Source organism: Brassica napus, chromosome A6 (genome assembly GCF_020379485.1).
Source record: "Brassica napus cultivar Da-Ae chromosome A6, Da-Ae, whole genome shotgun sequence".
Taxonomy (NCBI): domain Eukaryota; kingdom Viridiplantae; phylum Streptophyta; class Magnoliopsida; order Brassicales; family Brassicaceae; genus Brassica; species Brassica napus.
Genome location: NC_063439.1, coordinates 21,836,453 through 21,862,953, shown reverse-complemented (window position 1 = coordinate 21,862,953; position 26,501 = coordinate 21,836,453). Strand labels below are relative to the sequence as shown.

Here is a 26,501-nt window from a genome sequence, read left to right as displayed (position 1 = left end):
GCCTTTTTTTTGTACATGAACCAATCTTAAAAATGAAGTTTTAAAATGTAATGGCATAAGCCAAGATGATGATTCACGTTGTTCTAACAATGAAAGGCTTTTCAAGTTTCTTACAAGAAAGTATATTGGGGAGGAACAGCCCTGTGAGCCCCTAAAGCCGAAAACATTCATCAAAACCTGGATGTAACTATAATCTATGAGGGATTGGAAGAAAACATATCAATTGATTCTTAAGATATCAATTGAGGTCTCCTTGCATTTTCAAGACGTGAAGCATTCTGTAATCACCTGTCACTTCACCAACAAAGGCTACATAGCTCCAGTGTGTTCCTTCCTCGTCTCAGATTCTCTATGCATAAGGAGTCAAGATTCATATCTCTTCAACAATCTAATGGTTTGACCATATATAAAAGAAACTGAACATAGCTCAGGCGTCCACATCAGAACAACTACCTGAAAGGGAATGATGGTAAACTTGCTCTGTCTTTTGTTTCAAGTAGCACATTACTGCTTAATGTTCTGTATGCACGTGATTTAGCCTGCTCGGACAAGCAACTCCTCCGCTGCTCCTCGTCATTAGCCATTTTTTGTAAGCTAAATACGCCTCGTCTAGCCGCCTCAACTTGGTGTATTTCCTCATAAGTATCCAAAACGGAACATGATCCAGTGTCACACCAGACGCCTGCAGTCTCGACAAAAGCTCTTCTGCTTCCTTCAACCGACCCTTCCAACATAGCCCTCTAATCAGCTCTGTGTAAGTAATCAGATCAGGTTGACATCTCCTTTTCATCATTTCATCATACAGCTGAAAAGCCAACTTCAAGTTACCGAATGTACAAGCACCACCTAGTAGCAGATTATACGTAGTAGTATCTGGATAGACACTGGTTGATCGCATTTGATCTTTAAACTCGCATGCATCGATGAATCTTCCTCCTTTCACATACCCATGGATCAAAGCATTGTTTGTGTAAATATTCGGTCTAACGCCGTGAGAAAGCATTAGGTTTCGAACGGATAAAGCGCTGCTGGTATCTCCACATCTTCCGTAACCATCAATCACCACGTTCCATAGCAGAACCTCCGGAAGGAGAGAGCTCTCTAGCATGCTCAAAAGGAACTCGTTGGCCCTGGCCACATCTCCGTACATACACAGACCTTGAATGATAACTTTGTATGAGATCTGATCGGGAGCAACACCAGCTCGTTCCATGGAACCGTGGATACCACACGCCTCATCAAACTTCCCCTCTTTGCACAAGGCGCTTATGAGAGTATTGTAAGTGAAAACATCAGGATCAACTCCTTTCTTCACCATGTCACACATGAGCCCATAAGCATCCACCATGTAACCACTCGAACATAAGCCACGGATAAGGACATTGTACACAACCGAATCAGCAGGGACGTTTTTCTCCGACATCTCCTTCCAAACCCCAAGGGCTTGAACAACATCCCCATTCTTAAAACAACTATCCATCAGAATGGTGCAAGTGACTATATCCAAAGGCGCATCCGCCTGGCTACTATCTAAAATCTCTTCAAGAAGCTTTGTGTTACCCATAAGACCCTTCTGGCAAAGCGCATGCACGAGTATGTTGCAAGTCACTCTATTGGGCTTAACGCCGTATTTACTCATAGTGCTAAAGAGATACAGAGCTTTATCTACATTGTTAACACTGCAAAGACCCTTGATATAAGTGTTGTAAGAAACACAATTGGGAGAAGGACCCATCTCCCACATCTCTTTAACAAGCCCATCCGCCTTGTCGATGCTACCTAACTTACACAACCCATTCAAAAGATGATTGTGTGTGATCAAACCTGGGATAAACCCACTCTGCATCAACTTCTTCCGTAGCCAGAGAGCAGCGTCCAGCTTCCCTTGTAAACAAAGATCCCTCATTATAGAAGCGTGGATCGCTACAGATTCATCGTATCTGAGGCTCTTTGTCCGACATACACTCTCCCTACAAGAAGAGCAAGTCTTAAACTACAAAAAAACAAAACCATGAAGTGCACTGGTTCAGAACTGAAACCTTAAGGAAGCAAGACGATCCAAACTACTTTTCAAGATAGAATCCAGCGCGTTGAAGTTAGCTTCAGGGTCTCCCTTATGGTCATAATAACCCTTACTATCAGAGATCCAATTCTCAGTAGACAAATAAGAATGATCGCCAGGAGTGAACTGAGGACGTTCGATACAAGAAAGACGCATTTCAAAGTCCCTGCAAATCCATAGAGAATCAATCAGCAAACAGACTGTCATGGAGAAAAACTAATGAATGAAAAGTCACCTCAGGTTGGTGAAAACAGGAGCAAGGATCCTAGAGACATTGTCGAATAAAAAGTCAACGCTTTGGTTGAGTAAGCGAAGTACAGTGGTTTGAGAAGACGAAACCTCCCCACAAGAGATGAGAAGCTGCATTTTCAATCGATAAAACAGCAAAAGATTAACACTTTTTTTTTGAATAAACATAACTGAGGAGAAGCTGCAAAAAAACACTTACAGTCATGGATTAATCAGACACTAAAGCTTGCAAAAAGGAAACGACTTTCTGATCGGGATTGAATTATTGCTCCTCCACCTTATCTCATACGCATCGAGTTTAAGAAACACACATTCACACGATTCATACACACAACGGCTTCTGATCTTATCTGAAGGATAGATTTACATATGTGCATGTATTCGATATATCAGTATAAGGCTTTGAGGGGAAATGATATTCTGAAAAGAATCGAAAGTTTGAGTACCTGATCCTGGAGATTGCAGATGACGCCATCAAAATCATAAAATTAGGGTTCTTGCTTATGATGGGCCGTAGCCCTTAATGATGGGCCGTAGCCCTTAACGATGGGCTCAGCTATGAATGGGCTTAACATGGCCTCTACATTTTTTACTTTTAATTTGAAACTGCGGTTAACAATCATTGCAAGATTCTTCATTGGTTCCTCAAAAAAAAAAAAGAATTTGTATTCAAATTTGAGAAACCTAAGCCATTTTTATAGATTTGTGAAATCTATTAAAAACTTGCAATAGGAGGGCTCTAAACTACATACAGTTATTTTGACCTCTTTCTCTTCCTGAATGTAAGTATACAGTATGTTTGAAATGAAGTGTACTTGTGTAACCTGAGAAAGAAATGTCATGCAAATTTTTCCAGATATGGACCATTATGCATAGGGTCCAGTGTGGATGTCAAAGATAAAACCGGAACTAGTGGAGGTAACTGGATAAGGTCTACCATTTTTTTTATGGACCTAAGATAGTCCATTAAGGTTGATATTTTAGAGTTAAAAGATAATGTGAGATTTATCACTATACAAACAAAAAGAAAGAACAATCATGGGTTTCATGTACCCCGTGTGAGAATATAAAGCTTTTACTCCGGAAAATTTACTAGAACATGAATAATGTATAAAAGATTTTGATCATTCCATTTAAAATCAATTGGTCCAACTTCAAATGGCTCTGATGTCATATGCTAAATTTGGATTTATCATTGGTTTTTAATTGCCTTATGTATTTGTCATGTTCCAGTGAAACTCTTGATGAGTTATATATCCTCACACCCGTCTTCGGTATGATAATTGTTTTACCATTAATCTCGATAATATCCTAATATATGATTTAGAATGGTCGGATCTATTTTCGATTTAAGATCGATCATACCTCTTTTGGGCATGAATGATCGGGTTAGCATGCGTTCGGTTTTTGATATATATCATATTAAATTTTGACAAATTATGAAACTTAAAATCATTTGGTGATTAATAGAATGACCTAAATTTTTTATATAACAGTCATGTTCCAGTAAAACTCCCAAGAGCTTTATGTTCTCACACCCCGAGAAGAGAGAAAGATCAAATCAAAAGCATCAATTGGTTATGGCTAGAATATGCTAATTAATAGATATGATGACTGCTACACATATTGTTACATTTCTCTTTCGGCTACGAGTATATGACCTACCAATTGCTATTATTTTTTTTTTTTTGTAAGATGGCTTTCATAAACCAATTGCTATTATGCTGTATCTATACTATACTAAAAGTTGAATATACTAAAAGGAGAGAGCCTCCACGTCCTCAAAAATAATCCACCTATCAAGAGATTTGAATCTGCCACATCATCACTTTGTTTACGCACAAAAACTAGAAAAGGACCAACTCGACTGGGCTAAAATAAAAGGAAGTGGCCCATTTAGAAAAAATCAATGTTTCCAATTGATTATTGATCTTCGACTCTCTCCCTCGCCGTCATCGTTCACCTTCGGAAAATCCAACCGTCTATCCAACTCGCCATTAGTGTGTAATTATGTCGACCCATCATACTCATTCATTTCTGTTATTTTCTTCTTTCTTCATAAATTGTAATCGTTCCACCTCCTTTTGTTACTCCTATATAAACAACTTCGTCTGAATCACTATGATACTCTCCAGAGACGTGGTCTTTACTCTCTAGCCATACCCGCTCTCGAGTGATTCATATCCATCAAATCCATCGACAAGTCAACTCTAGCTTGAAATAGGTGACCAGGTAGATATTACTTAGTTTACAAGATTGTGGTAAGGGATAATAATACTCAGTCTGTGTCAAGTTCCACTGATATATGTGAAATTGATTATAAGCTTAGTGTGAATATACTGCTCGATTCTCACACTCATGTTCTTAGTGACTTAGTATTCAGTAACAGGACATTTGAGTGAGTTAGTGTAGGAGACGTTTCTGGTTGTAATCCGTTTTCATATGTTTAGCTGTTGATAATAACTAAAGTCTTAAATTTCTGATGCCTTCTTTGTCTCAGTTGTGTAGAGGTTACGCAGAGAAAGTTGCTGTATCCATTGGACAAATCCTTCCAATCCCTATAGTGGCGTTCACTGTTTCGTCAACAGTCTTCATGATGGACCGTCTTTACCCTGGTGAATCCTTCGTATTTAAATCCTCCTGTTGATGTAATCATGTATATATTCGGTCAATATCTCATGGTAACATGAAATTTTTTTCAGCTTTCTTTAATTCAGTTTGTGGTTGCTTCGTAAAACTGACTCTTTGGCTTGACTTATTATCTTGATTGATTCTGCGGATTTGATGGGGGCCAGACCTATTTTATTAACATCTACCAATCTTACATTTTGCTAGGTAGAAGAATGTTTGTCGGGTTAAAAAATATACTCGATCTTATTTGTAATTTTCCAGATTATAATTCTTCTTAAACTAAAGCCCTACAACTGAGATTGAGGTACGAGACACTAAATTCATCCTCCAACGACACAGCGAGCTTTGAATCTAGGCTCTGCATTTCTGATATTTGTTTTACTTATGTGTTTGTGATTTGACCGTTTTAGATCGGAGACGAGAGATGAAGTTTAATGGTATCTACGTTCATGTAAGCACTGGTATAGTTAACAGCTTTAGTTAGTGAGAAGTCAAAAGGTAACCAACTCATGGTTTGTTAGATTTTGAATATTTTAAGCCTTTAAGGTTTGTTTTAAAATATTTTACCATCATTTCTCTGAGGAATGTGAAGTTATGAACAGCTGTTTCAAGAAAAGTGATGGTCCAAAGTTCAATATGTACAGGTATTTGGCTGGCATGTGACATTCATCACAATGGAGCATAACAGTGACTTTATGATCGCATGGTTAATTCAGAGCTTCTAATTAATTTCCTAATCTATGGTTAATTTTAATGAACTTAGAAAGTATAATGAAGATATGAGGTTCATCCCTTGCATATAAGTATTTTCTACTATTAGTGAACTGCAAACTTACAACCTTAGATTTGGTCAGCTAATAATTTCCATCTGCTGTTAAACAGCTTGCCTCAAAACAGAGTTTTGTTCGTGATCTGTTATGTTGACTTAGCTGTGAGATTTTTCTGTTTGTTCTGTTAATATAATGGTCTGTCGTTCAATCACAGATCAACATATGAACAAGAACATAGGCGGATAAAGGATCGAAGAGGATACTTTGAGGACGGCTACCTCAAAGGGTCCTTGCAGTCACACGTGCCATTGAGAATTGGGAACTGAAGAGTCGTTTCACTCTCATTAAGCTGAATTTTTATATTGGTTAATTCCATGTTTTTTTCTAAACACCGAGATCTGTATTTACGATGCATTGTGCATATTAGTTAGGATATCATTATTTTGTTAAAATGCGTGCGAACCAAGCTTAATGAGAAACATCAAACAAAAATAATCCAATCTTTATAGGGTTAATTAGGTTAAATAACCAAAATAAAAATGTACTGAAAGATAGTGCAATCAACAATTTTATAAGCTAACCTTATATTCCATTTTTCAAAATTTAACTTTTATCCTCTTACATAATTAAAATTACAATTTTAATATAAAAAATAAAAATTACGAATGCAAATATTATATTTTAGCTTTCAGTATTGTTTATTTTTTACTATAAAATTTGTTTGTATGATTCTTTTGATGTAGGTGCATTTAATGTAGTTGTATCTAATGTAGCCGTAATAATTAAATGAAAATAATAAAAATGGAAATATATTCTTACAACAGTATTTTTTTCTCTAGAGCTTACAAAATAATATTTTAGATAGGTTGTTACAACCATTTTTTTTTTACTTTATCTTCAAAGACTAGATAAAACAAGATTGGTAATTTTTTGTGGTTATAAGTAAAAATTAAAGCTAAAGTCTCTTATTACTTCCCAACCAATCAGCCCTATTATAACTTTGAAATAAAACACAACATGGCAAAATTTTGGTTTTAAATATTTCATGGCATACAAAATTAGATACTACAAAACAAATTTAACTAAATTTCTAAACATGACAATATACACTTTATATGTTACAGTCTTTAGTGAAATATATTATATATATGTACATGTATACATAATCTTATTAACTTTATAAAAAATATTTACATCAACTTTTCCGTACGATTTTTTTCAAGAAAAAAAATCCATACAATACAGATTTTCTAAGGGATCATATTCGGTCTGAGTTGATAATCTTTAATATAAAAAAGGAAATAAAGAGTAAAACATAAAAATAATAATAAAAGTTACAAAAAATTACATATATTTAGAAACCATATATTTTATTAAAAATAATTAAAATATATACTATCACTAATCATTGAAATAGAATTATTCATCTTTTGGCATGGACATCCATGCAAATATGCAAACCATGAATAACAAAATAAATTAATATAATAATATCTAAAAAAATCATAATGCAAAATTTCAAATTATCATTATATGTTTTATTAGTTAGTGCAAATATTACTTAATTTCCAATAATTTTATTAATGGAAGCCTAAACACACTTTTAAAAGATTATTTCCAAATTCAAAACACCATAATGCTGAACAATATTTCAATTAATAATGTTGAGAATTTGAAATTTTATTAATTTATAGAGATATTAATTTACAAAAATTTCCTTATTTAGATTTCATATTTTAAGATATAAATATTAAGATAAGAAAATATCTGATTTTAGTGTATATACATTAATTGTTATTTTTAAAAAAATGAATTTATATTAGTTTTATTATATTATTTGATGTATGTATTGCATAAAACTTAAATGCGGTTTTAAATATAATAAACAAACATATATACAGATAATAATAAAACATGTATATAGATAAAAAAACATATATACTAAATCTCATCAAAAATATATAAAACAAACAATATAATAATACGTTCTTATTTATATAAAACATGTATACAGATAAATTATTAATTTATAGTTTTAAGAGAAATACCCTATGATAGCACTAAAAAGGTTTTTATCACAAATACAAACTTTAAAGATCAAAATGACCAAAATATATCATTAAAGGGGTAAATAAATATTTATACCCCTAGGGTTAATTAATTCAAACCTTACGGTTTTGAGTTAAGGGGTGAGGATTTAGGATTGAGTTTTAAAATTTAAAATAAATATTAAAAAAAATATAATAAAAATTAAAAAATAGTTTTAAAAAGTATTTTTGAATTACAAAAAGGAAATTTGGAAAACAAATAAAAACAAATTCAAAAAAAAAACTTTATAAAAAGTTCGAATTTGAAAACATATAATCTAAAACTACAAAAAAAAAAAAATTTAAATATAATAGAGTATTAGAGTCATTTTATCTATTAAATGAAAAAATTGGTCATTTTTCTCTTTGTGGTCTATTTTTATGACAAAAATTTGAAAATAGTCTACTTAGGAGAATTACCCTAATTTTAAAGGGACCATATATTTGCATAGAATTTTCTAAAGAAAAACTATTATCTTATTATTTTATTGATTTGTGTTAAAGTTTAAACTGACCTAAGTTGAGATTGGCAAAATATAATAATTTATAGAGATTATTAATTTATAGATGTTTTACTGTATTTCTAATTTTCACACACGTTAATTTAATTTCCATTACTACAGAAAGCCACTGTACACAACCAAAAACAGAAACTCCCCTCTACTTTTACATTTCTATCGATTCACTTCCTACTTCATCTGCATAAAAAAATGAACAATAAATCTTAAAATACTTAATTTCATATATTCCTTCTTAAAATACTTAATTTCATATATTCCTTCTTAAAATTACTTTAAATCTATTGCAACAACAACCATAAACAGCCACAACTATGGTCATACACAAATTTTAACTTCACACAATATCCGCGCGTAGCGCGGACACAGACCTAGTAATAATAATGACTTCATAGTTGTGTCACGCTGCGTGTCAAGTAGTCAACTTGTAAAACAAAAAGTAACGCAAGAGGGGAGGGAATCAATCAATCGCAGCTTTTCATGGCCATATATCCATTTTGGGTAAGACCCCCTTCCCTCATCATCTTGTTCTCATATATTTCCTCAATTTCCCACTTCCCTAATCACATCTTTGAATTTAATATTAACCGTTTTGCATGAATAATATATAAGGGATATGGTTTTTTACTGAATGGAACATGATAGACCCGACAAATTCGACAGCTGCTACTCTGTAAGTCTGTATTTATTTCTATTGTTTTTGGCGCTAGTTGCTTCTCCTTGGAAAGGCCTGGTCACGATCAATGTGAATCTCAAGTGTCATTTGTCCCCGTAGAAAAAGAATTATACGTATTAGTCGAAACATAAAGATGTATATAGACACACACAAGGATAAGGTCGAAACTTGTTTGCTTATGGAGACTCAATTTGCACGCAAGACCGGTCTGGATCATGTTAGGTGAAACATTTACAACAGATTCCCAAATTTTTGAAAAAAATTACATATAAATACCTTTAAAAAACATTTTAGGCCCCTAAATTTGTAAGATAATTTTTTTTACATATACACAGCCACATGCCTCCAAAATCTCAAGTTAAACAAAAATATCAGTTAAAATAAAGAAATTGGTATGACCGTATGAGTCCATGTACGTGAACCACTATTAACGTTAGTAGAGACGAAAGTAATATTGGACAGTAGTAGTAACCTGCCAAAAAGATACATTGATCTTCCTCTTCGGCTCGCTGCACACGATATTCTATAACAAGATTTCTCTGTTAATAACTGTTTTTATCTTAAGAAAATGTTCAAGATAGCATTTTCCTAACGTGTTAGACGTATACATTATAGAAGTTTGTAGTTTTAGGTTCGTAGAGAAATAAATAGGTTCTTTCCAATAATATAGGGAAACAATCTAAGCTAGCAACAGGCAGAAGGTTAAATTAGTAGCTAGTCTGAATGAGTGAGAGTGGGCTTAATTTGCCTGTCCTGGTAAACCGTGGCGTTTTGTTCTTGTTCTATCCGGCTCTTTATATGCTCAGCAGTCAGCAGATTATGCAAGTAAAACAACAAAATGAAGAGAGGATACGACGGGAACATGATAATAATGCACGCAACTAAAAAGCTGAGACATTTAAAAGAGGAAAGCGATGATGAGTGTCAGTGTTAAAATGGGTACAAAGATTTGAGTTTATGATTGCCTGACCAAAATCTTTTTTATATGTCTACTTTTGTCGGCCCATCAGTACCTTAGATTCCGAAAACCGACAACGCTTATTTCAACATATTCCACTTCTTTTCTCCTTTTTCATCGCCTTTAAATAATTTTCTGGATTGTTACGTAATATTACATCTGAGTTTATCACCAAGAAAATCAACCTGCGATTTACGGTTGATTTGTTTTATATGTACCAGAAGGCTAAGAAATGATAATTGACAGTATATAATATTCAAATACACCATATGCATTGGAGATTTGGAGTGGACAGATGCCAACAACAACAGTGCATTTCTGCACTATGTTTTTGCTAAAATACGTATGCTGTGTGACATTCTAAACCTATGTATCGATTAGGACGGCCAGTGCAAGCAGGCTCGTTCCCTCAATAGCTGGAACTGTCCTATTTGTAAGCCTGAGGGTTTTGTTTTGGCTCGTCAAAACATGCAAGACAACTTATTTGTATATGATGAAAAGAAACAGACAAGAACAGCCAAACTTTTTGTCCACTAATCTTAAATCCGCAAAACAAGTTGCTTAAAATAAAATTATGAAGCTAAAATCCATGTGGTGGAATCTATATACAAGTGCATCATAAATCTATATAGATGTGCTATATAGATGTGCATTAATAGAACTCTATATACAAGTGCATCATAAATATCTAGCTCATTAAAGATGAAATCTTATCCTCTAAAAAACATGTCTTTGTTGTCCAAAAAAAAATGTCTTTAAGAAGTTGATTTTATACCAATAAACAGTTCCTTTAGCTTTCCTAAGCTTAGCAAGAATAAAAAAAAATTAAGCATTAATAAAAAATATGTATAAATTATACTCATACCGATGCTGGAGTTCTGATCAACACCAAGGCCTTGTTAGTACAATTCGAATCGTCGATTTGAAAGAATGAAATAAAACAAAAAAAAAGTAAAATATCCCATGGAGAGTTTGCATGAGTAGAAGAGAGCAAAATGTAGCCGAAGGACAACTTGCCAGAATTATGTTCATCACCATCATCATCAATATTTTTTATGCATGATGAACAACACTCCGGCAAGTCATCCTTGGCTGCATTATACTCTACTCCACTTCATGCAATTCTACTCCGTTGGGCACGCATGTCCATCAAGCTTCATATGAGCGTTTGTGATGGTTTTAGGCAGTGGAACGAGAGGAAGTATTTATAAGAGAGAGAGAGATGTAACTGCACAACGTATCCGGTCAATATAATATGCATTCACATATATGGTGATATAAAATATTCGACAATCAGGTAAAGATTCGTAAAGCAAGTGGCTCTAGTGCTCAACATAAAGCCAATAATGTTATTATGTCAAAATACTCGGTCTTTTCTCACGGCACGGCCTTTCCACCATCCACTCACAAAATCTTGTACATTTCTCAAAATCTTTATATATCAATCGATTCCTTCAACCTAACTTATTAGATGGTTATTTAGCCTTAATTTATTCGGAGCAGTCAACGAATATAGAGAATACTACTAACATCAACATACATGGCTTGTTCGAGCAGTTCTCTATAAACTTATAAACTTAATTTTAGGTTTTCGAATCCAAATTACATTGCTACATCTTTAGAAGAAACCATTTGTCAATATATTTTCCTGACATTTGTCCAAAGATATGTGGACAAAATAAAAATCAAAACACATTATTAAGTCCCATAAATAATCTTAAGACCCAATTTTCAGGATCGAATTAACAGGTGAATCTTAAGTTTTAAAACTTATTTATTTAATCTACCCGTATCTCATACTTGGAATTTGTAAACAGTTTTATACTTCATACAGATTAATATCAACACATAAATAAGAATTCAAGAAACCTCATGGAAAGGGAGAGGGTGTATGATGCTGCGCACATTGGTCCCACTGCTTTCAACCAAATAAATATTTTACTCCTTTGGAGAAATATTGGAAGTCAAAAGAATTATTTGCATTAGTGGTGATTGGCTTATATGCTGTATAAAAGCAAGAAAATCGTATAACTAGAATATAAAAAGAAACATGGAAGATATGGATTAGATATTGAAAGCTGTACTTCATTTTACAGATTTCTACAAACAGAAAGAAAGTTTTAGATATTCATTTATCTAAATGTCTACATTTTATGTGCATATATTGGCAGTTGTTCTTACCTTCGTGTTTAAATTTTATAACGCTCGTCAGTTATACATAACCATGTTCGAAAATTTCTGGTGACATAAAATGTAGACATTGAGATACATGACCATTATTTCTAATTTCAATCCTCACATTAATTAAAAACACAATGGAAACAGTGGTCTTTTGGTAAAAAAAAAACAATGGTCTTTTGGTCAAAAATAACAATTAAAACAATGGTTATAATTAGAAATTTATTGAATAATTATATATAAAAAAAAAGAGGACTTAACTTCAAAGACTGGATTACGGTGGGTCTAGTGACATTCCTTACTGCTCAAAGAATATTGGCATAAATTAACTGGGGTTTTGGTATTAGTGGGTTAGATTGGTTGATTGGTCGATAATGATAAAGATCAATAAATATAGTTTTGCTTTTAATTCAGAAGATTGGACTACTTATCTATGTACATAACATAATACAGATGTTTTTTTAAAAATTCATATGTTTAGTTAACGTTGATATAAAAGCAGGAATGGTGAGGCACTAGTATGGCTTGCATTAAACGGCTAGTATTAAGAATGAACATTCTATCTCAGAACTTTAACATTTATTATATACATGTATATAAGATAAAGCTTGTTAAATAAATGGAAAACCAGAAATGGAACCTAAAAGATATGGCGGCCGCCCGCCAACAATGCACCGCCCTTATCTCCTTGCATGTATATTGGTCGGGTCATGAAATATCTAAGCTTCGAAGCAAAGAAAAAAAAATTGAAAGGACTTTTTCATCATTTGCTAGGGAAGTGATTTGTTGTTTGAACTTGTTAATTATTTCGTGAGGCATTTATATGGCATTTGAGAAACATATTCTAGAAATATTATTTATTAGCATTAATGGACAATTTTATATCTACAACATATCCAATAATTTGACAAATTACATGAAGCATATTTCTTTTCGCTAAACCTTACTCGTTAGCTAAAGTTCAGAAGTGCTCTGGCATATTTGAATTACACGAAACATATTTTTTTCTAGGCTAAATATTTCATATGAAAACAAATAATGATTTTTTTCTTCTTCTAGAGATCCCATGCATCTCTAGTACGTAAATACACCTTTACACAAGCTTTTATCAGAGAAACAAGTGCTGAAAGGTTTCAAAAATACACTCCGGACCACCTATTTTGGCCAGTGTAGAATAAATTCTCTCTTTATATTGTATCTTCCTGTTCTTTTTTCTGATTCCTGACCAAAATCTCATGGTCAAAATATTGATATGAAGATGAAAGAGTTTTCAGCTTTTTTTTTTAGTTACAAAAAAAAGAAGAGTTTTTAGCTTTTTATTCTACAACTTCAATTTTAATTATCTATTTAACTGAAGATTTTTCGTCTTATCTTCTATCAAAATCCGATATAAATTTCCCCAATAATGTACTACTTTTTATGTTATTACTACAATTCCATAGGTAATACCTTTTAACGGGTAGATGCAAACTTGAATTCAAAAAAAAAAGAAGAAGAATGAAACAGTGTTTGTTCACTATATTTTGTAGAAGGTGGAGTAACATATACGTAGTCACGGAGCAGAGGAGGTTTTGAAAGCATCATCTGCATGCAAGGAGAATTGCGCTTCCATATATTTTTTTTCAAGTTTCAACTTCGATATCTATGAAATTTTTATGGTCTTTATTTTGTGCCAATTTATAGTCATGTTCAGTACTCTGCGTCACAAGATGGGCAATAAAGTAATCACCAATGTCTTCTTTTTTTTATTCACCAGTGTCTTGTAACGATGATGTCTAAAGAGAAACAATTATTTATGTTATAAAGAGACTAATAAAACTCAATAAGACTACTAAATACCATCTACAAAATCGGCCAAACAATCTCTTTGTTGAAAGGCAAGCACCCTATCTGAAGTGTCATAGCCAACTACATAATCAACAAGTCCTGATGCTCCAAGCACATTCTTCTCCTCATCCTCCGTGGTCGATCTGACCAAAGCCGTGCAGAAAGAAGAAGGGCTATCTCGGAGATAAAGTCCTTTGTTTGAGATCGTGAAGTTAAACCCTTGTAAATGTAAAGTGACTATGGGTAATGACTCTATCTCTAAGCCAACCTCGGTTGTGAAACACATTAGTTCGTTCACTTCATATGCAACCGTTGGTCCAATCTGCGTCATTAGCTCTTCCTTCACCTTCTCGTAGAGTGATGCCTCTAGACGCGTATAGTACGTGCCAATGTCTACTGCTATTGTACTAGTCTCGTTGCTTCTCATTCTAAATAAAAAAATTGTTCGTGAAAACATATAATTGACAGTTAGAAAAAAAAAGAGGCTTGGTAGTCTCAAATGTTAAAATCCGCCTTAGCGTTTTATGTATACTATAATTTTTTCTTTATAAATTTTTTTTTTTTGTAAAACATGTGTTTGTATAATAATTATAAAAATAATGCAGGATTTATATGAAAAGCAACAAAAAAATTGAAACCTAAATATATAGCGGTTTCCACAAGTAATCACAAGATTGTTAAATGAGAAGTGGGTAATAATGCATTTTTTTAAATATACAACTAGGTCACTTGATCTAGTATAAATGGATAGTCTACAAAAAAAAAAAAATATATATATATATATATACAACTAGGTTGTAAATGTTCTAGTATACCACAAACTTTAGGTTTAGCTAGGTTAAGTAAAATGATATACATGATTTAGCCTAACAGAAACTTTCGCGAGTCGCATGTCTTAATCACATAATTTACATTGTTGCTATATATATCTACGTTGTATTTGGTTTTTGTAAGAATAATTCTTGACAAATGTTAGAAAACAATGAATAAAATTCTTAGAAATCTACCTTTCTGTCTTTTTACATTTGCAACCAAGATCCAAAAATACCACAAAAATATAACCAATTTTTTTTTTATAACCAAAATATGTTCATACCTCTGTTCCTCAAGGCTGATCCCGAGGAGAGGAATATGATACGAGTAAGAGCTCGTCTCCGTCGTATCTAACATCGGAACCAACATCATATCGCCGCCAAACTCAGCCGCTGATCCTAGACGAATGTAGTTACGTGAGCCGGCGGAGGAAGGCCATAAACAGTGCGAAAATCTGGTGACACGGAGCTGAGACAGAAGCGAGAAATGATGAGTCGTTAGACTCACTCTCCCATCAACGCCGCCACCGTCGTCCTCCGGCGTCACACGATTGCTAGTCCCGCAGCCAAAGACAAACCCACGAACTATGGAGAGAGAGTTTTCTTGGTCGGTGATGGAAGAAGTCAACTGGAGGGTGTCGGAAACGAGGTAGCCAGCGCTGAAAGAAGAGACATCGTAGCGACAGGAGTTGGAAGGAGTGCAAAGAAGAGACAGAGAGGATGTTGTTGCTGTTGTTGTTGTGTTATCATGGGTAGTGGCATTAGGGGAGAGGAGAGGGCATAGAGAAGAGTTGGTGCAAGAGATCGGTGAGAAAGTGGTCGAGGATTTTCCGTCGTAGCGTCGGGTTGTGTCGGAGACGGAGCATTGGTGTTCGTCGTCATCGCAAGGGTCGCATTCGAGGAATGTGAGATGTGTAGATGAGTCTAGCTTGAGGTTGAAGTTTCGCGTTGGGTTTCCTATGGTGATCTCAACGTAGAGATTGGACTCGAAGGGTAAGAAGAAACCGTTTGGTTGTTGTTCATTCGAGAAATCATCTTCAAAGCTAGAGTTATGAGTAAGTACAGTGAAGAGAAGAAGAATAAGAAGAAGATGTGGGATCGATGAAACCATGTTTTTCTTACCCTAGTTCAGCTTTTTGTATAGTTTAATGCTTCCAAAAGTAAGTTATTAGCTATTTATATATATGTGAGATATGATTTATCATTTTGATATGATAATTCTTAATTGCTTAAGTGAACATAATTTAATAAACCTGGCAGACTATTTGTTAGAACTAAATATGCGATTTGCTTTCAATTCTAAGAAATGCAACTATATATAAAAGTGTTTGATTGTATTTTACTTTCAGTTAATATATTTTTACATCTCTAACCATTATTATCAACCATATATACAAGGAAACAACGAAATTAAGCAATGATATAGTAGCATTTATTGGATGAAAAAATTGGTATGAGGTATACAATACGTACTTAATAATTTACGTAGAGTAGTATTTGATGATACGATCAATAAACACACATTTCATGTGGCATGTATGGTTTATATGATGTGGGTAGTAAACGCATCTTCCGTGATTGGAACCGATTAGGTGAACGTAGACTCTGAACCGAACGGATCTACGTGGCCCATTAAAGATCATTAAAACATGGGCTAATGAGCCCACCACATATAAAACCAAAAAGGCCCAAATAAAGAATCTGTGTGGGCCCCACAAGAATCTGCGGTTCTAGATTCATTACTTCGCGAGGGCTCTTTCATTTTACTTTTCGTATCCTCTCAACAACACTCAACGCCAGAAAGAAAAAAAAAAAGCATGACGCGTTTTTTTTGTTGTCAAGCTCTTACGTTAAAGCTCTCTGCACCTACTTTTCCAAAAGGATAAAATCAAAACATTTGAAGTATTCTAATTCACGCATCTGATTCCATCTTCTCTTATATGCGGAACTCGCGATTTCGCCCTAACAATTCTGGTTCATTCCAGGTAACTTTTTTTTCTCAATTTCTCAATTTCAGGATCTGGGTAATTTGTAATTTGCGAATTTATGATCGAAAAGATCTCACTTTTGTGATTTTGGTGCTGTAGAATAATCGGTGGTGGTCAGTAGCCATATCGTTGTTCGTCAGGCTCATAGCGAGTATACAGAGAGTGTGGAGTAAGTTTGTGAGAATGGGTTGGGGAAACATTTACAGAAGGAGGATGAAAGTCTTCTCTGTTGCTATAATCATCTACTTCGATTACAAGGTAAAAGCTTTTTTTTTTATTTCTTTTTTTTTTTAATTGTTTAGTGTATTGAAAGTTCTTGACTTTTTGTTGTTGTTGTGGTGTGGCGAGTGAAGAGTGTTCAGCAGAGAGAGAAGTGGATTAAGAAGTCCAAGGTTCCTGCTTTGTGGGAGAAGGCTCATGAGCGTAACGCCAAGCGAGTGTTGAATTTGATTGTGGAGTTGGAAGGGCTGTGGGTGAAGATGGGGCAGTATCTATCCACTCGTGCTGATGTTCTTCCTCAGGCTTATATTTCTCTTCTCACTCAGTTGCAGGACTCACTCCCTCCTCGCCCTTTGCAGGAGGTTGTTAAATTAAAGCAAATGGTGTTTTTTTATGTAATCTGGTTTTGATTTTCTCTGATACGTGGCTGACTTGCTTTCTCAGGTTTGTCGAACCATTGAAAGAGAACTTGGGCATTCCATGGAAGTTTTGTTTGCTGATTTTTCTGACGAACCTTTGGCAACTGCTTCGGTAAAATCCTGAAGCCTGTTCGTGCTAAGACACAATAGAAGCCACAACTAGCCCAGTTTTTTTTGATAGTGGGCTCTCTGTTTTGTAGATAGCACAGGTTCATCGTGCTACTCTAGCTAATGGCCAGGATGTGGTTGTTAAAGTTCAGCACAATGGCATTAGAGCGATTATTTTGGAGGTCTGTTCTTAGTTTCGTTTTGTTTTGAGGCCTTTCAGATTACTGTTGATTTTTTCTCCAATTCATTTTCTGTAATCGTTTCTAAACAGGACTTGAAGAATGCAAAGTCCATCGTTGACTGGATTGCTTGGGCAGAACCACAATACGATTTTAACCCCATGATAGATGAATGGTGCAAGGAAGCTCCAAGAGAACTAGACTTCAACATTGAAGCTGGTATGCTTCAATTGCATAGATAATTAATAGTCTTACATTTTGGATTAATTTTTCTTGATCGCTTTCTGTGATCAAGTGCTTGAGATGAGATAGTGATTCTGAGATAGACGTTGCTGGATTGATATTCATCTCTGTTAATCTTTCTTGGGTAGTTAGGTTGTCAATTTTAGATTATTGATTACGCATAATCTTACCATTTTAGGTCACACTTTATTTTTATTTTTTCAAATGGCTATGTTCGAGATAACATGGTAAAAAATAGGCTGAATATTGTGTGTTTGAATTCCTTTCCTAGAGGTTCATGCTTGTACGTCACTGATAACTGCATTTCTGAGTTTTTACCCTTTGTGTTCTGTTTCTCAACATGTAGAAAATACTAGAACCGTATCCAGGAATCTTGGGTGCAAGAAGACAAATGATCAAGTTAGAAGTGACAATCGGGTTGATGTCTTAATTCCAGATATAATTCAGGTTCTTATCTCTAGTGCTCTTTTCTTACTCTGAAGTGTACGAACATATAAACTTTCTTATACATGTGGGATGGAAACATTTATCCTCTTAATGAGAATCACAAAAGACTGTTGGTAATGCTGTATTATGGTATATCAGACGCAAGTCACGCACACGCTTTCTATATATGATATTGCTTAGACATTGCATAGTGGACTAATGTAGCCACTTTGTAACACAGACTGTCTCAGATAATCAGTGCAGACTTAGATTCAGCATTACGATTAGAAGCTGAACAGCTACTCATTCCTTATTCTTTTCCTGATACTTATGTCTTACACCTCCTTCGTTTCCCTAAACGACAGTCGTCCGAGAGTGTGCTCATTCTTGAGTACATGGATGGAATTCGCTTGAATGATGTGGAATCTCTAGATGCTTTCGGTGTGGATAAACAAAAAATCGTTGAAGAGATCACTCGTGCATATGCCCACCAGATATATGTTGATGGATTTTTCAACGGCGACCCTCATCCAGGTATGGTGACTATGGTCTTTGACAAGAAACTTCTATCTGGAGTTCGCCAATTATTTTCTTCTGTCTTGTAACCACCATGATTGCTTACACATATAGTTCTCATATACTAGAATTATACATGTACTCTGTTTTGCAGGAAATTTTCTTGTTAGTAAGGAACCACCACATCGCCCTATTTTACTTGATTTTGGGCTTACGAAGAAACTATCACATCCCTTGAAACAAGCACTAGCCAAAATGTTTCTAGCATCGGCAGAGGTTTGTAAAGTTTATGCAACACACTCTCTTTCTTTACCCAGTATTACCCAAATCTTTTTGTGGAATATTAGAATGATTAAACTGTTCGTTAACAAAATTTAGTTGAACGAAATTCAAAAAAAAAAGCCTGAACCAATTGCCTCTGGTCATGTGAATATTACATGTTTGTAGATTGGATTTTAACTGCTTAATGTAACAGGGAGACCAAGTGGCGCTCTTGTCTGCGTTTGCAGAAATGGGACTGAAGCTGCGGCTCGATCTGCCAGATCAGGCAATGAGTGTGGCAAGTCTCTTCTTCCGGTCTTCAACTCCATCAAATGAAGCTGTGGTTAGTAAATTTACTTCTTTGTTTCATAACCTTGCTTTCTCTTTTGGGTAGCTTTAGTGGATCCGCTCTTAAAGATTTCTCTCTTTATAGAAAACGCTGAAAACCTTGAACGATCAAAGAACGCAAAATATGAAAGTTATACAGGAAAAGATGCAGCTCACCCCGAAAGAAGTTAAACGCTTCAATCCGGTAAGCAGAAATTTCTTTCAAGTATACGCCTTGTTAGTGGCCATCTTTATCTTAATGAAACCATTTGATGCAGGTAGATGCATTTCCTGGCGATATTGTCATTTTTGCAAGGGTCATTAATCTACTCAGAGGTATGATGTGGTTACTTAATTACATCAAAGGAGTTTGCTTATTCATAGTAATTTACTGTTGTTTTATTTATCAACTATTTAGGACTTTCATCCACTATGAACGTTCAGATCGTTTATCTGGACATCATGAGACCATTTGCCGAATCTGTTCTGTTGGGGTAAGTCCCCTTGCTAGTTCTTTTGCAGATCATTTTATCTTCTCCTTGTGCTAACCTCGTATGACCATAATGTGACTTTGCAGGAGTATCAGTCGAGGACCAACAGTAGACGCTTCTTGGATACACGACTCGCCTGTTCATTCCGATGTAGAGTCCAAACTGAGGAAGCTGCTCATTGAACTTGGGAGTAACCAGAAAATACTTGGAATTCAGGTGGGAAACACTGTTTTACCATCTGGCTTGCAGGCAGCGTTCGTTATGTTTCTACATGTGTTCTAACTCGGACATGTTTGTGTAGGTAAGTGCATATAAAGATGGGAAAGTCATTATAGACACTGCTGCTGGAGTACTTGGAAGATATGATCCTCGTCCAGTTCAACCGGACAGTTTATTTCCTGTTTTCTCTGTGACAAAAGGTGTCACTGCCGGCATGATACACTGGCTTGTCGACAATAGGTATTACAAGCTTTTCATGCATCTGAGATTCCGAATCAGCTCCAGTTCTTACAGATTGGACTCATTATTAATTCCATTATCTCGTTTGCAGAACTCATGCTTAGTCATACTTAGTCATACGTTAGTAATGTTTTGTTTTTGATGATACAGAAAACTCCAGTTCGACCAGACTGTAGGAGATATATGGCCAGGGTTTGGATCTAGTGGTAAAGAGACCATAAAGGTATAAAGAGCTACACTGTCATGTAATCAATTTGCAACCTATCATGAGATATTGCTTTTCGTTTTACACCCTCCGTATTGTATCTCAGGTCCATCATGTGCTTAACCATACATCTGGGCTGCACAATGCCTTTGACCCTATAGGAGAAAATCCTCTGCTTATTTGTGACTGGGATGAATGTTTGAAACGCCTTGCTAATTCATCACCTGAAACAGAGCCTGGCAGTCAGCAGTCTTATCACTATCTCACGTTTGGATGGCTATGTGGTGGAATCCTTGAGGTAAACTAATCTGTGATTTAAAGCCTAAAACACAAGCAAGGCTCTCTACTATGTTGATGTCAATCTTGTTTTCATCTATCTTGAACAGTATGCTTCCGGAAAGAAATTCCAGGAGATCCTTGAAGAATCCATTGTAAAACCCTTAAAGATTGATGGAGAACTGTACGTTGGTATCCCCCCAGGTGAATAATAAACATTATAAATTAGTCTACCAGCTTTATTAAGTAATATTCTAACGTCTTAATTTTTATAGGTGTTGAATCTCGGCTTGCCACATTGACGCTGGACACCGACGAACTAAACAAGATTCCGTCCATTCCTAGTCAGCCTGAACTTCCTTCGACATTTCAGCCAGTGCAGATCTTTCAAATAGCAAGCAGCTTGCCAGTCTTATTTAACACATTGAATGTGCGTAGAGCCACAATCCCTGCGGCTAATGGACATTGCTCGGCGCGTGCACTTGCTCGGTACTACGCAGCCTTAGCAGATGGCGGTCTAGTGCCACCGCCACATTCCTCTTTATCCCAGCCACCACTTGGCAGCCACACCCACGTTCCGAAATTCTCATCTGTAAATGACACAATGAAAAAGAGAAAGGGTAAGGGTAAGGAGATGGCAGCTACAGAAAAGCTTAAACCAAAAGATCACAAAGAGAAGAAGCTCTATGACGACAGAGAGTCAAGTACAGAAAGTTTAGCCAGGCTAGTCAATGATACTAGCAGTTCTGCTGGCAAAACTGAGATCAGTAGCAATGATCATCAAGATGATATTCGCAATATGTTTAGCAATCCAAGGATCCATGATGCTTTTATGGGTACTGGAGATTACTGTGACTTGGTACTTCCTGATGGGAAGTTTGGACTTGGTTTCAAGCGTGTCACTTCACAAGATGGGTCTCTAGTTGGTTTTGGACATTCGGGGTTGGGAGGATCAACAGGCTTCTGTGACATCAAAAACAGATTTTCCATTGCAATAACGCTCAACAAGATGTCTATGGGAGGTGTTACGGCTAATATTATCAGGCTGGTTTGCTCAGAGTTAGATATCCCCTTGCCTAAGGACTTCTCTCTTTCAAGTGGTATGGATCCTGTAATCAACTAAGGTTGGTTTGGTTTTCTGTGTAAGTTTTGTCTGCTCATGTTACAACATACAAAGAGGTCCTTAGAATCACCTCAGATATAGCTTATAGACATTGCTGGAATGTATAGTGTAATGATCAGTGGAATGTATTGTATCGTCTTTATACATGTTATACATACACATCTATAACCTTCTGGATTTAAAGTATATGTTATATACAAACCTGATGTTTATTGTTTTCATTTTTCTCAAGTTGATGTAGATGTAACAGGAGGCAAAAGACAGGCTTCTAAAAGAAACTTGAGTTCAATAACGAATATGTGGATTTCATTAAATGTTTCTAGTTTTATAGTGATACACATACATGAAAATTTCAGAGTGACCGTTACATGTGAAGAAGAGGCTCATGGCCAGATGTCTGAGACGCAGCTAACAGCTTCGCTGGATACATTACCAAGTCCAGGGCTTGAGTTCTGTTCAGAAAGTGTGATTCCAGCGAACATAGATTGGTCGCTGAGGACTGTAACGGCAGGTGAGGTACTTCCTGTGTAGTGCAGACTGTTGATGGACTGTGTTGGTGGACTTAGATGAGTTTGCAGAAGTTGATTCAAGCTGCTAGTGAAGGACCCTCTAGCTACCAAATCTTCTGCTAGTTTCACCTGTACGCTACTTAAATTAGCACCGTTCCAAATTATTAAGAGTTCAAGTGATCGATGATACCTTGATTCTGAGAGTTTCAACATCTGATTTGAGGATTCTGTTATTTGTTCCAGCACTACGAAACAGTTGTGTTGCGTCAATGAGTTGCTTATACATTGTTGTGTTCTCTCCTTTCAAAGAATCAACCTGAGATTCAAGATCTGCCAAGTGTTCTTGCTTCCTCCTCCTTGACCGCCTTGCTGATTCTCTGTTTGAATACATCCTGAGTTCACATCAAAGAGAACTAAAGTAAATAAACGGTGTTTCACATCTAACTTTGTATCCATTTGCAACAACATACCTTCTCATACGTTTTAGATGATTGGGATCATTAGTCATTTCAGCTTGGCCAGCTTCTGTCTCTGCATCTTCTTCATCAGAGTGACCATGAGAAGATACACTCGTGGTTCTCCGAGCTCTCCTCCTTACCTCAGGTTTATTAGCTGACACTGGACTATCAGCTGACAGGTTTTCTTTGGAGATTATAAGAGCCATACAAATGTAAAGTTATTACTACAACAACACTTTATCACAGAGAACTCAAATCAAAGAGACCTGCAACATACCGCAAATCGAGGACTGTGCATCAAGTAAAACTCCAGCTGGAATCAAGGTCTCAGATAACAAATGTCTATCTCTTAACTCACCAGTGTGATCCTGCAACCAAAAAGAAATACCAAGACTCTTACTACACTCTGTGGCTCTAGTAATAGTGACAACTGAAAAAAAGACTAACCTGGTTCTTGAGATCAAAAGAAGGTTCTAGAGGGCTTGTAGATTCTTGTCTTGATAAAGCAGAAGAAGAAGACATGACCCTAGTGAGATACTCTTGTAGAGCCAACTCAGAAGCACTTCTCTTCATACCAGTGTCTTTAGCTGTGTGACCATCCATTTTTTCTGTATATGAAATTTGGTGGGAAAAAAAGAGGAGGGGAAGAGTAAGTTGTGATAGACATCTTCTTTATATAACACTTCTCTTCTTTACTAAAGTTATAAAAAGCTTCTTAGCGGCTAAGCAAAATTAAATTTGCTTTGTCAATGTAACGTCCTCATTTTCAAATCTTTTACTTTTTATGACAGCAATTATAAAAGAAATAGTAAAGAAAAGCCAGAGAGATCTTAAGCTCTGTCAACAGTTTTATAGAAGGTTATATAGTACCAACTAATTATATGCTAATGATAACCTTAATTCTTTAACTAGAGAAGACTAATTAAGGTAGCCGGAGACTGTAAATATAATCATATTCTTTGAATGATAAATAATAATATGAATGATAAATGTAACAAATGATTCATCACCATTCACAGAAATACTAAAAAAAATATTTGAGAATTTCAGGTCTCTAGCAACACATATGGTTCTTCTTTTCTTTCATGCTTTTGTTTTCTCTTACTTTTCTTCATATGCTTTTGAAAAGCAGATCTAGAAAGACACTTCTTTTCACCAGCACCAGAAATACTTTTATTTCTCTATTGTTGATTTAACTTTTGGGTGTAACACAACTTTTCTTTTCCTTTGATCTGCGATTCCTTTAAAAAGCTAAAGTATTTTACAACAAAACAATAAAATGAAACAAACTAGGAAATGTAAATTTAAAAAAACAAAAGTTACTTAGATCAGAAAATAGAATCACGAAGTATTCTAAATTACTTTGTTAAAGTCATTAACTAGAACATTCCAATCAAGTGGACTTTTAGTTTTCTTAAATTTACGATGTACAATACTTATTCACTATAGTAAATAATAAAACTCGAACTCAGTTCTTGTTAACGCATGCATAATTATGAATAACAAAATAAGTAGTGATGCTTAAATTCTCCATGCATTTACATTTGGAAATGTATTATGCATCACCACCACCATTTGGAGGATCAGAGGCGCAAGGACAATCCACTATACGTTGGTTCTCTTTATTGTTGCCGAGTGACACAAAATCCACGTGATAAAGAACAAGCACCATCATCAAAACGCTCAAGAACACGAGGATGGGACCAAAGATCCATAACATCAGAGAAAACCCTGCGTAGAACAACCTGTTGCCTACCGTGCTGAGAAAGAAACCCTTATCGAACAACTCGCAGACATACTCAGACGTGAGGAACAAGTCACCAGAGGGATTAGGATATAAGTTAGGGATATTAACGAGCATGGCGACTTGGTTGAGGAAGCGGATGGAGAGAGAATGAGAGAAGAAAGAAAAGATGAAGATTGTGAGAATCGTTAGGTATTTGATGGCTATGGCGATATCTCCATGAGCACCGAAAACGGCGTCGTTTAGAGGCTTCTTGATACTGTAAGTGCTGCTTATGACTGCGGCTAAACCGGCGCAGAGGAGGATGCAGGTCGTAGCCATCAGTGTAGCTCCCATTACTACGTTACGGAGTGTTTGCACCGTCAATATGTTCATCTTCTGATTCTCCTGCCAAAATTATACAACAATAAATATAGCTTTTAATTAATTACAAACTTTTTTTACAATTTTTTTGTGCAGAAATCACAACTAGTTTCATACCAAGTGGTCTATTTCTCATACCAAGATCTAATTAGTCAGATGATAATCACGATATTGCCATAATATTTGAATTAAAGTTGTATATCTTTGGGTAAGACAACCATGGAGATTTTTTTCACTTTTTTTTTTGCAGTCGACCAAGTTTAGTGATCCTTCATATTATCAGTTACATTTTGTAAATTTTAATTTTAATTTCTTAAGATGATTTTTACATTCTTAAGAAAAAACACACTATGGAGATGAATGTAAGAACCTTGATCATAGAGGAAATCCAGATCCGGCGGCCGCGAGAGTTAATGCCGAGGACGGTGGAGAAGGGATGGGTTCGAACCATGAAGGACAAGTAGATGTGGTAACAAAGCATCATCACTAGAGCTAATGGCACAAGAATCACGTCTAAGTACCATTTCCTCCATTCCATTTTGCTATCTCTCTCTTTGTTTCTTCAACCTCGTCGACGAGTTTAATGATTTCGTTTATCTTTTCTTTTGTCTCCATATATAGTGCACGTAAATGAAAAATAAATAAAACTGTTTATTCCTCCCTCGCTATATTACATAATTATACATTTGTATTAAAAACAAATATGGAAACAAAATGCTTAATCTAGAGTTTGATCCCATGGCAAAAAAAATATAGAAGCAAATTCAGTTGATATTCCGTCTACATCTTAACTTGGTAGCATTGACATCATTGGGAAGTGATACATCATGTGAAAACGTGAGGTAGAATTGAATCCTTCTTCTAGAAATTTAAGAGAGGTTCGCTCAAAACCGTTTTCAGTATCTATGAAAATTTAAACATACGGTAAATACTAGTTAAACGGGGAATACATTGAATCGCGAAACGTACAGGCGTTAACGCGCTTTACCAAAATTATTTCTTGATATCGGTTACTACAGAACCAATAAGCTAATGACGATTTTCGACATAATTAATTTTTCGCAAATTACAAAAACCATAAAAACCATGCACGCAATACCAGCAAGTTTTTGTCATAATTAATTTACACCGGTCAAGTATGAATTGTTAATGACGATTTTTCCCCTTTCCTCGTAATTAGATGTTGGTTCACGTGATTATAAATTTATTAATATTCGAAAATTATATACACATACTCCTAAGTCCTAATTATTAAAAGGGTAAAAAAATTAAATTAATATAAATAGACGTTCTATTACAAGAGTCCTATTATGTGAATACTGGAACACATAGAAAAGTGACAAGACCATGCACAAGGTGTAATACCATCAAGTTGCTTCAGGGAATCTATAAACTCTTAGCTACTAGGGAGGGGTTTAT

The 26,501-nt window shown here is 35.3% G+C and overlaps 5 protein-coding genes across 7 annotated transcripts; 1 reads left to right on the top strand and 4 right to left on the bottom strand.

Annotated features, from left to right (window-relative positions):
• Positions 1-26: 26 nt before the first annotated feature.
• On the bottom strand, positions 27-2,764 carry LOC106348496 (pentatricopeptide repeat-containing protein At5g24830-like). Of its 3 annotated transcripts, XR_001270935.3 has the most exons (5): positions 2,511-2,764; positions 2,298-2,422; positions 2,040-2,228; positions 454-1,970; positions 27-349 (listed from the first exon to the last, which is right to left on the bottom strand). XR_001270935.3 is itself a non-coding variant. In XM_013788248.3 (4 exons), exons 1-4 carry the CDS (start codon positions 2,514-2,516, stop codon positions 512-514), a joined length of 1,779 nt encoding a protein of 592 aa, XP_013643702.2. In that variant the 5' UTR covers positions 2,517-2,764; the 3' UTR covers positions 27-511. The 3 variants fall into 3 exon arrangements, 2 of the variants coding, with proteins under 2 accessions (XP_013643702.2, XP_013643703.2); XM_013788248.3 differs by having other exon boundaries at positions 27-1,970; XM_013788249.3 differs by lacking the exon at positions 2,511-2,764 and having other exon boundaries at positions 27-1,970; positions 2,298-2,428.
• An 11,087-nt stretch (positions 2,765-13,851) lies between these two features.
• On the bottom strand, positions 13,852-15,994 carry LOC106352085 (probable aspartic protease At2g35615). The gene is made up of 2 exons (XM_013791766.3): positions 15,053-15,994; positions 13,852-14,384 (listed from the first exon to the last, which is right to left on the bottom strand). The coding sequence occupies exons 1-2, from the start codon at positions 15,877-15,879 to the stop codon at positions 13,961-13,963; spliced, it is 1,251 nt and encodes a 416-aa protein (XP_013647220.2). The 5' UTR covers positions 15,880-15,994; the 3' UTR covers positions 13,852-13,960.
• Positions 15,995-16,526: 532 nt separating this feature from the next.
• Positions 16,527-22,229, top strand: LOC106348494. Its single transcript, XM_013788245.3, has 19 exons — positions 16,527-16,753; positions 16,856-17,014; positions 17,110-17,337; positions 17,420-17,506; positions 17,595-17,684; positions 17,774-17,900; positions 18,271-18,371; positions 18,716-18,884; positions 19,021-19,142; positions 19,342-19,470; positions 19,561-19,659; positions 19,733-19,790; positions 19,873-19,948; positions 20,032-20,161; positions 20,247-20,404; positions 20,555-20,627; positions 20,716-20,907; positions 20,996-21,089; positions 21,161-22,229. Exons 1-19 carry the CDS (start codon positions 16,709-16,711, stop codon positions 22,006-22,008), a joined length of 2,985 nt encoding a protein of 994 aa, XP_013643699.2. The 5' UTR covers positions 16,527-16,708; the 3' UTR covers positions 22,009-22,229.
• Positions 22,230-22,292: 63 nt separating this feature from the next.
• Positions 22,293-23,639, bottom strand: LOC106348495 (basic leucine zipper 9). Its single transcript, XM_013788246.3, has 5 exons — positions 23,423-23,639; positions 23,253-23,343; positions 22,988-23,159; positions 22,708-22,909; positions 22,293-22,646 (listed from the first exon to the last, which is right to left on the bottom strand). The coding sequence occupies exons 1-5, from the start codon at positions 23,576-23,578 to the stop codon at positions 22,392-22,394; spliced, it is 876 nt and encodes a 291-aa protein (XP_013643700.2). The 5' UTR covers positions 23,579-23,639; the 3' UTR covers positions 22,293-22,391.
• Positions 23,640-24,350: 711 nt separating this feature from the next.
• BNAA06G27220D lies at positions 24,351-25,717 on the bottom strand. The gene is made up of 2 exons (XM_013791765.3): positions 25,453-25,717; positions 24,351-25,106 (listed from the first exon to the last, which is right to left on the bottom strand). Exons 1-2 carry the CDS (start codon positions 25,618-25,620, stop codon positions 24,531-24,533), a joined length of 744 nt encoding a protein of 247 aa, XP_013647219.2. The 5' UTR covers positions 25,621-25,717; the 3' UTR covers positions 24,351-24,530.
• Between the last annotated feature and the right edge of the window lie 784 nt (positions 25,718-26,501).

Excerpts from the sequence above, each read along its gene's own strand:
- BNAA06G27220D (XM_013791765.3), bottom strand. The coding sequence starts at position 25,620 with ATGGAATGGAGGAAATGGTACTTAGACGTGATTCTTGTGCCATTAGCT. Across the intron at positions 25,107-25,452 it reads GGATTTCCTCTATGATCAAG|GAGAATCAGAAGATGAACAT; the intron begins GTTCTTACATTC and ends TAATTTTGGCAG.
- LOC106348495 (XM_013788246.3), bottom strand. The coding sequence starts at position 23,578 with ATGGATGGTCACACAGCTAAAGACACTGGTATGAAGAGAAGTGCTTCT. Across the intron at positions 22,910-22,987 it reads CATCTAAAACGTATGAGAAG|GATGTATTCAAACAGAGAAT; the intron begins GTATGTTGTTGC and ends ATGTGAACTCAG. Across the intron at positions 22,647-22,707 it reads TTGAAACTCTCAGAATCAAG|GTGAAACTAGCAGAAGATTT; the intron begins GTATCATCGATC and ends AGTAGCGTACAG.
- LOC106348496 (XM_013788248.3), bottom strand. Across the intron at positions 2,229-2,297 it reads CCTGTTTTCACCAACCTGAG|GGACTTTGAAATGCGTCTTT; the intron begins GTGACTTTTCAT and ends ATGGATTTGCAG. Across the intron at positions 1,971-2,039 it reads GATCGTCTTGCTTCCTTAAG|GGAGAGTGTATGTCGGACAA; the intron begins GTTTCAGTTCTG and ends CTCTTCTTGTAG.
- LOC106348494 (XM_013788245.3), top strand. The coding sequence starts at position 16,709 with ATGCGGAACTCGCGATTTCGCCCTAACAATTCTGGTTCATTCCAG. Across the intron at positions 19,471-19,560 it reads CTCCATCAAATGAAGCTGTG|AAAACGCTGAAAACCTTGAA; the intron begins GTTAGTAAATTT and ends CTCTCTTTATAG. Across the intron at positions 21,090-21,160 it reads GTACGTTGGTATCCCCCCAG|GTGTTGAATCTCGGCTTGCC; the intron begins GTGAATAATAAA and ends TAATTTTTATAG.
- LOC106352085 (XM_013791766.3), bottom strand. The coding sequence starts at position 15,879 with ATGGTTTCATCGATCCCACATCTTCTTCTTATTCTTCTTCTCTTCACT. Across the intron at positions 14,385-15,052 it reads ATCAGCCTTGAGGAACAGAG|AATGAGAAGCAACGAGACTA; the intron begins GTATGAACATAT and ends TTTTTTATTTAG.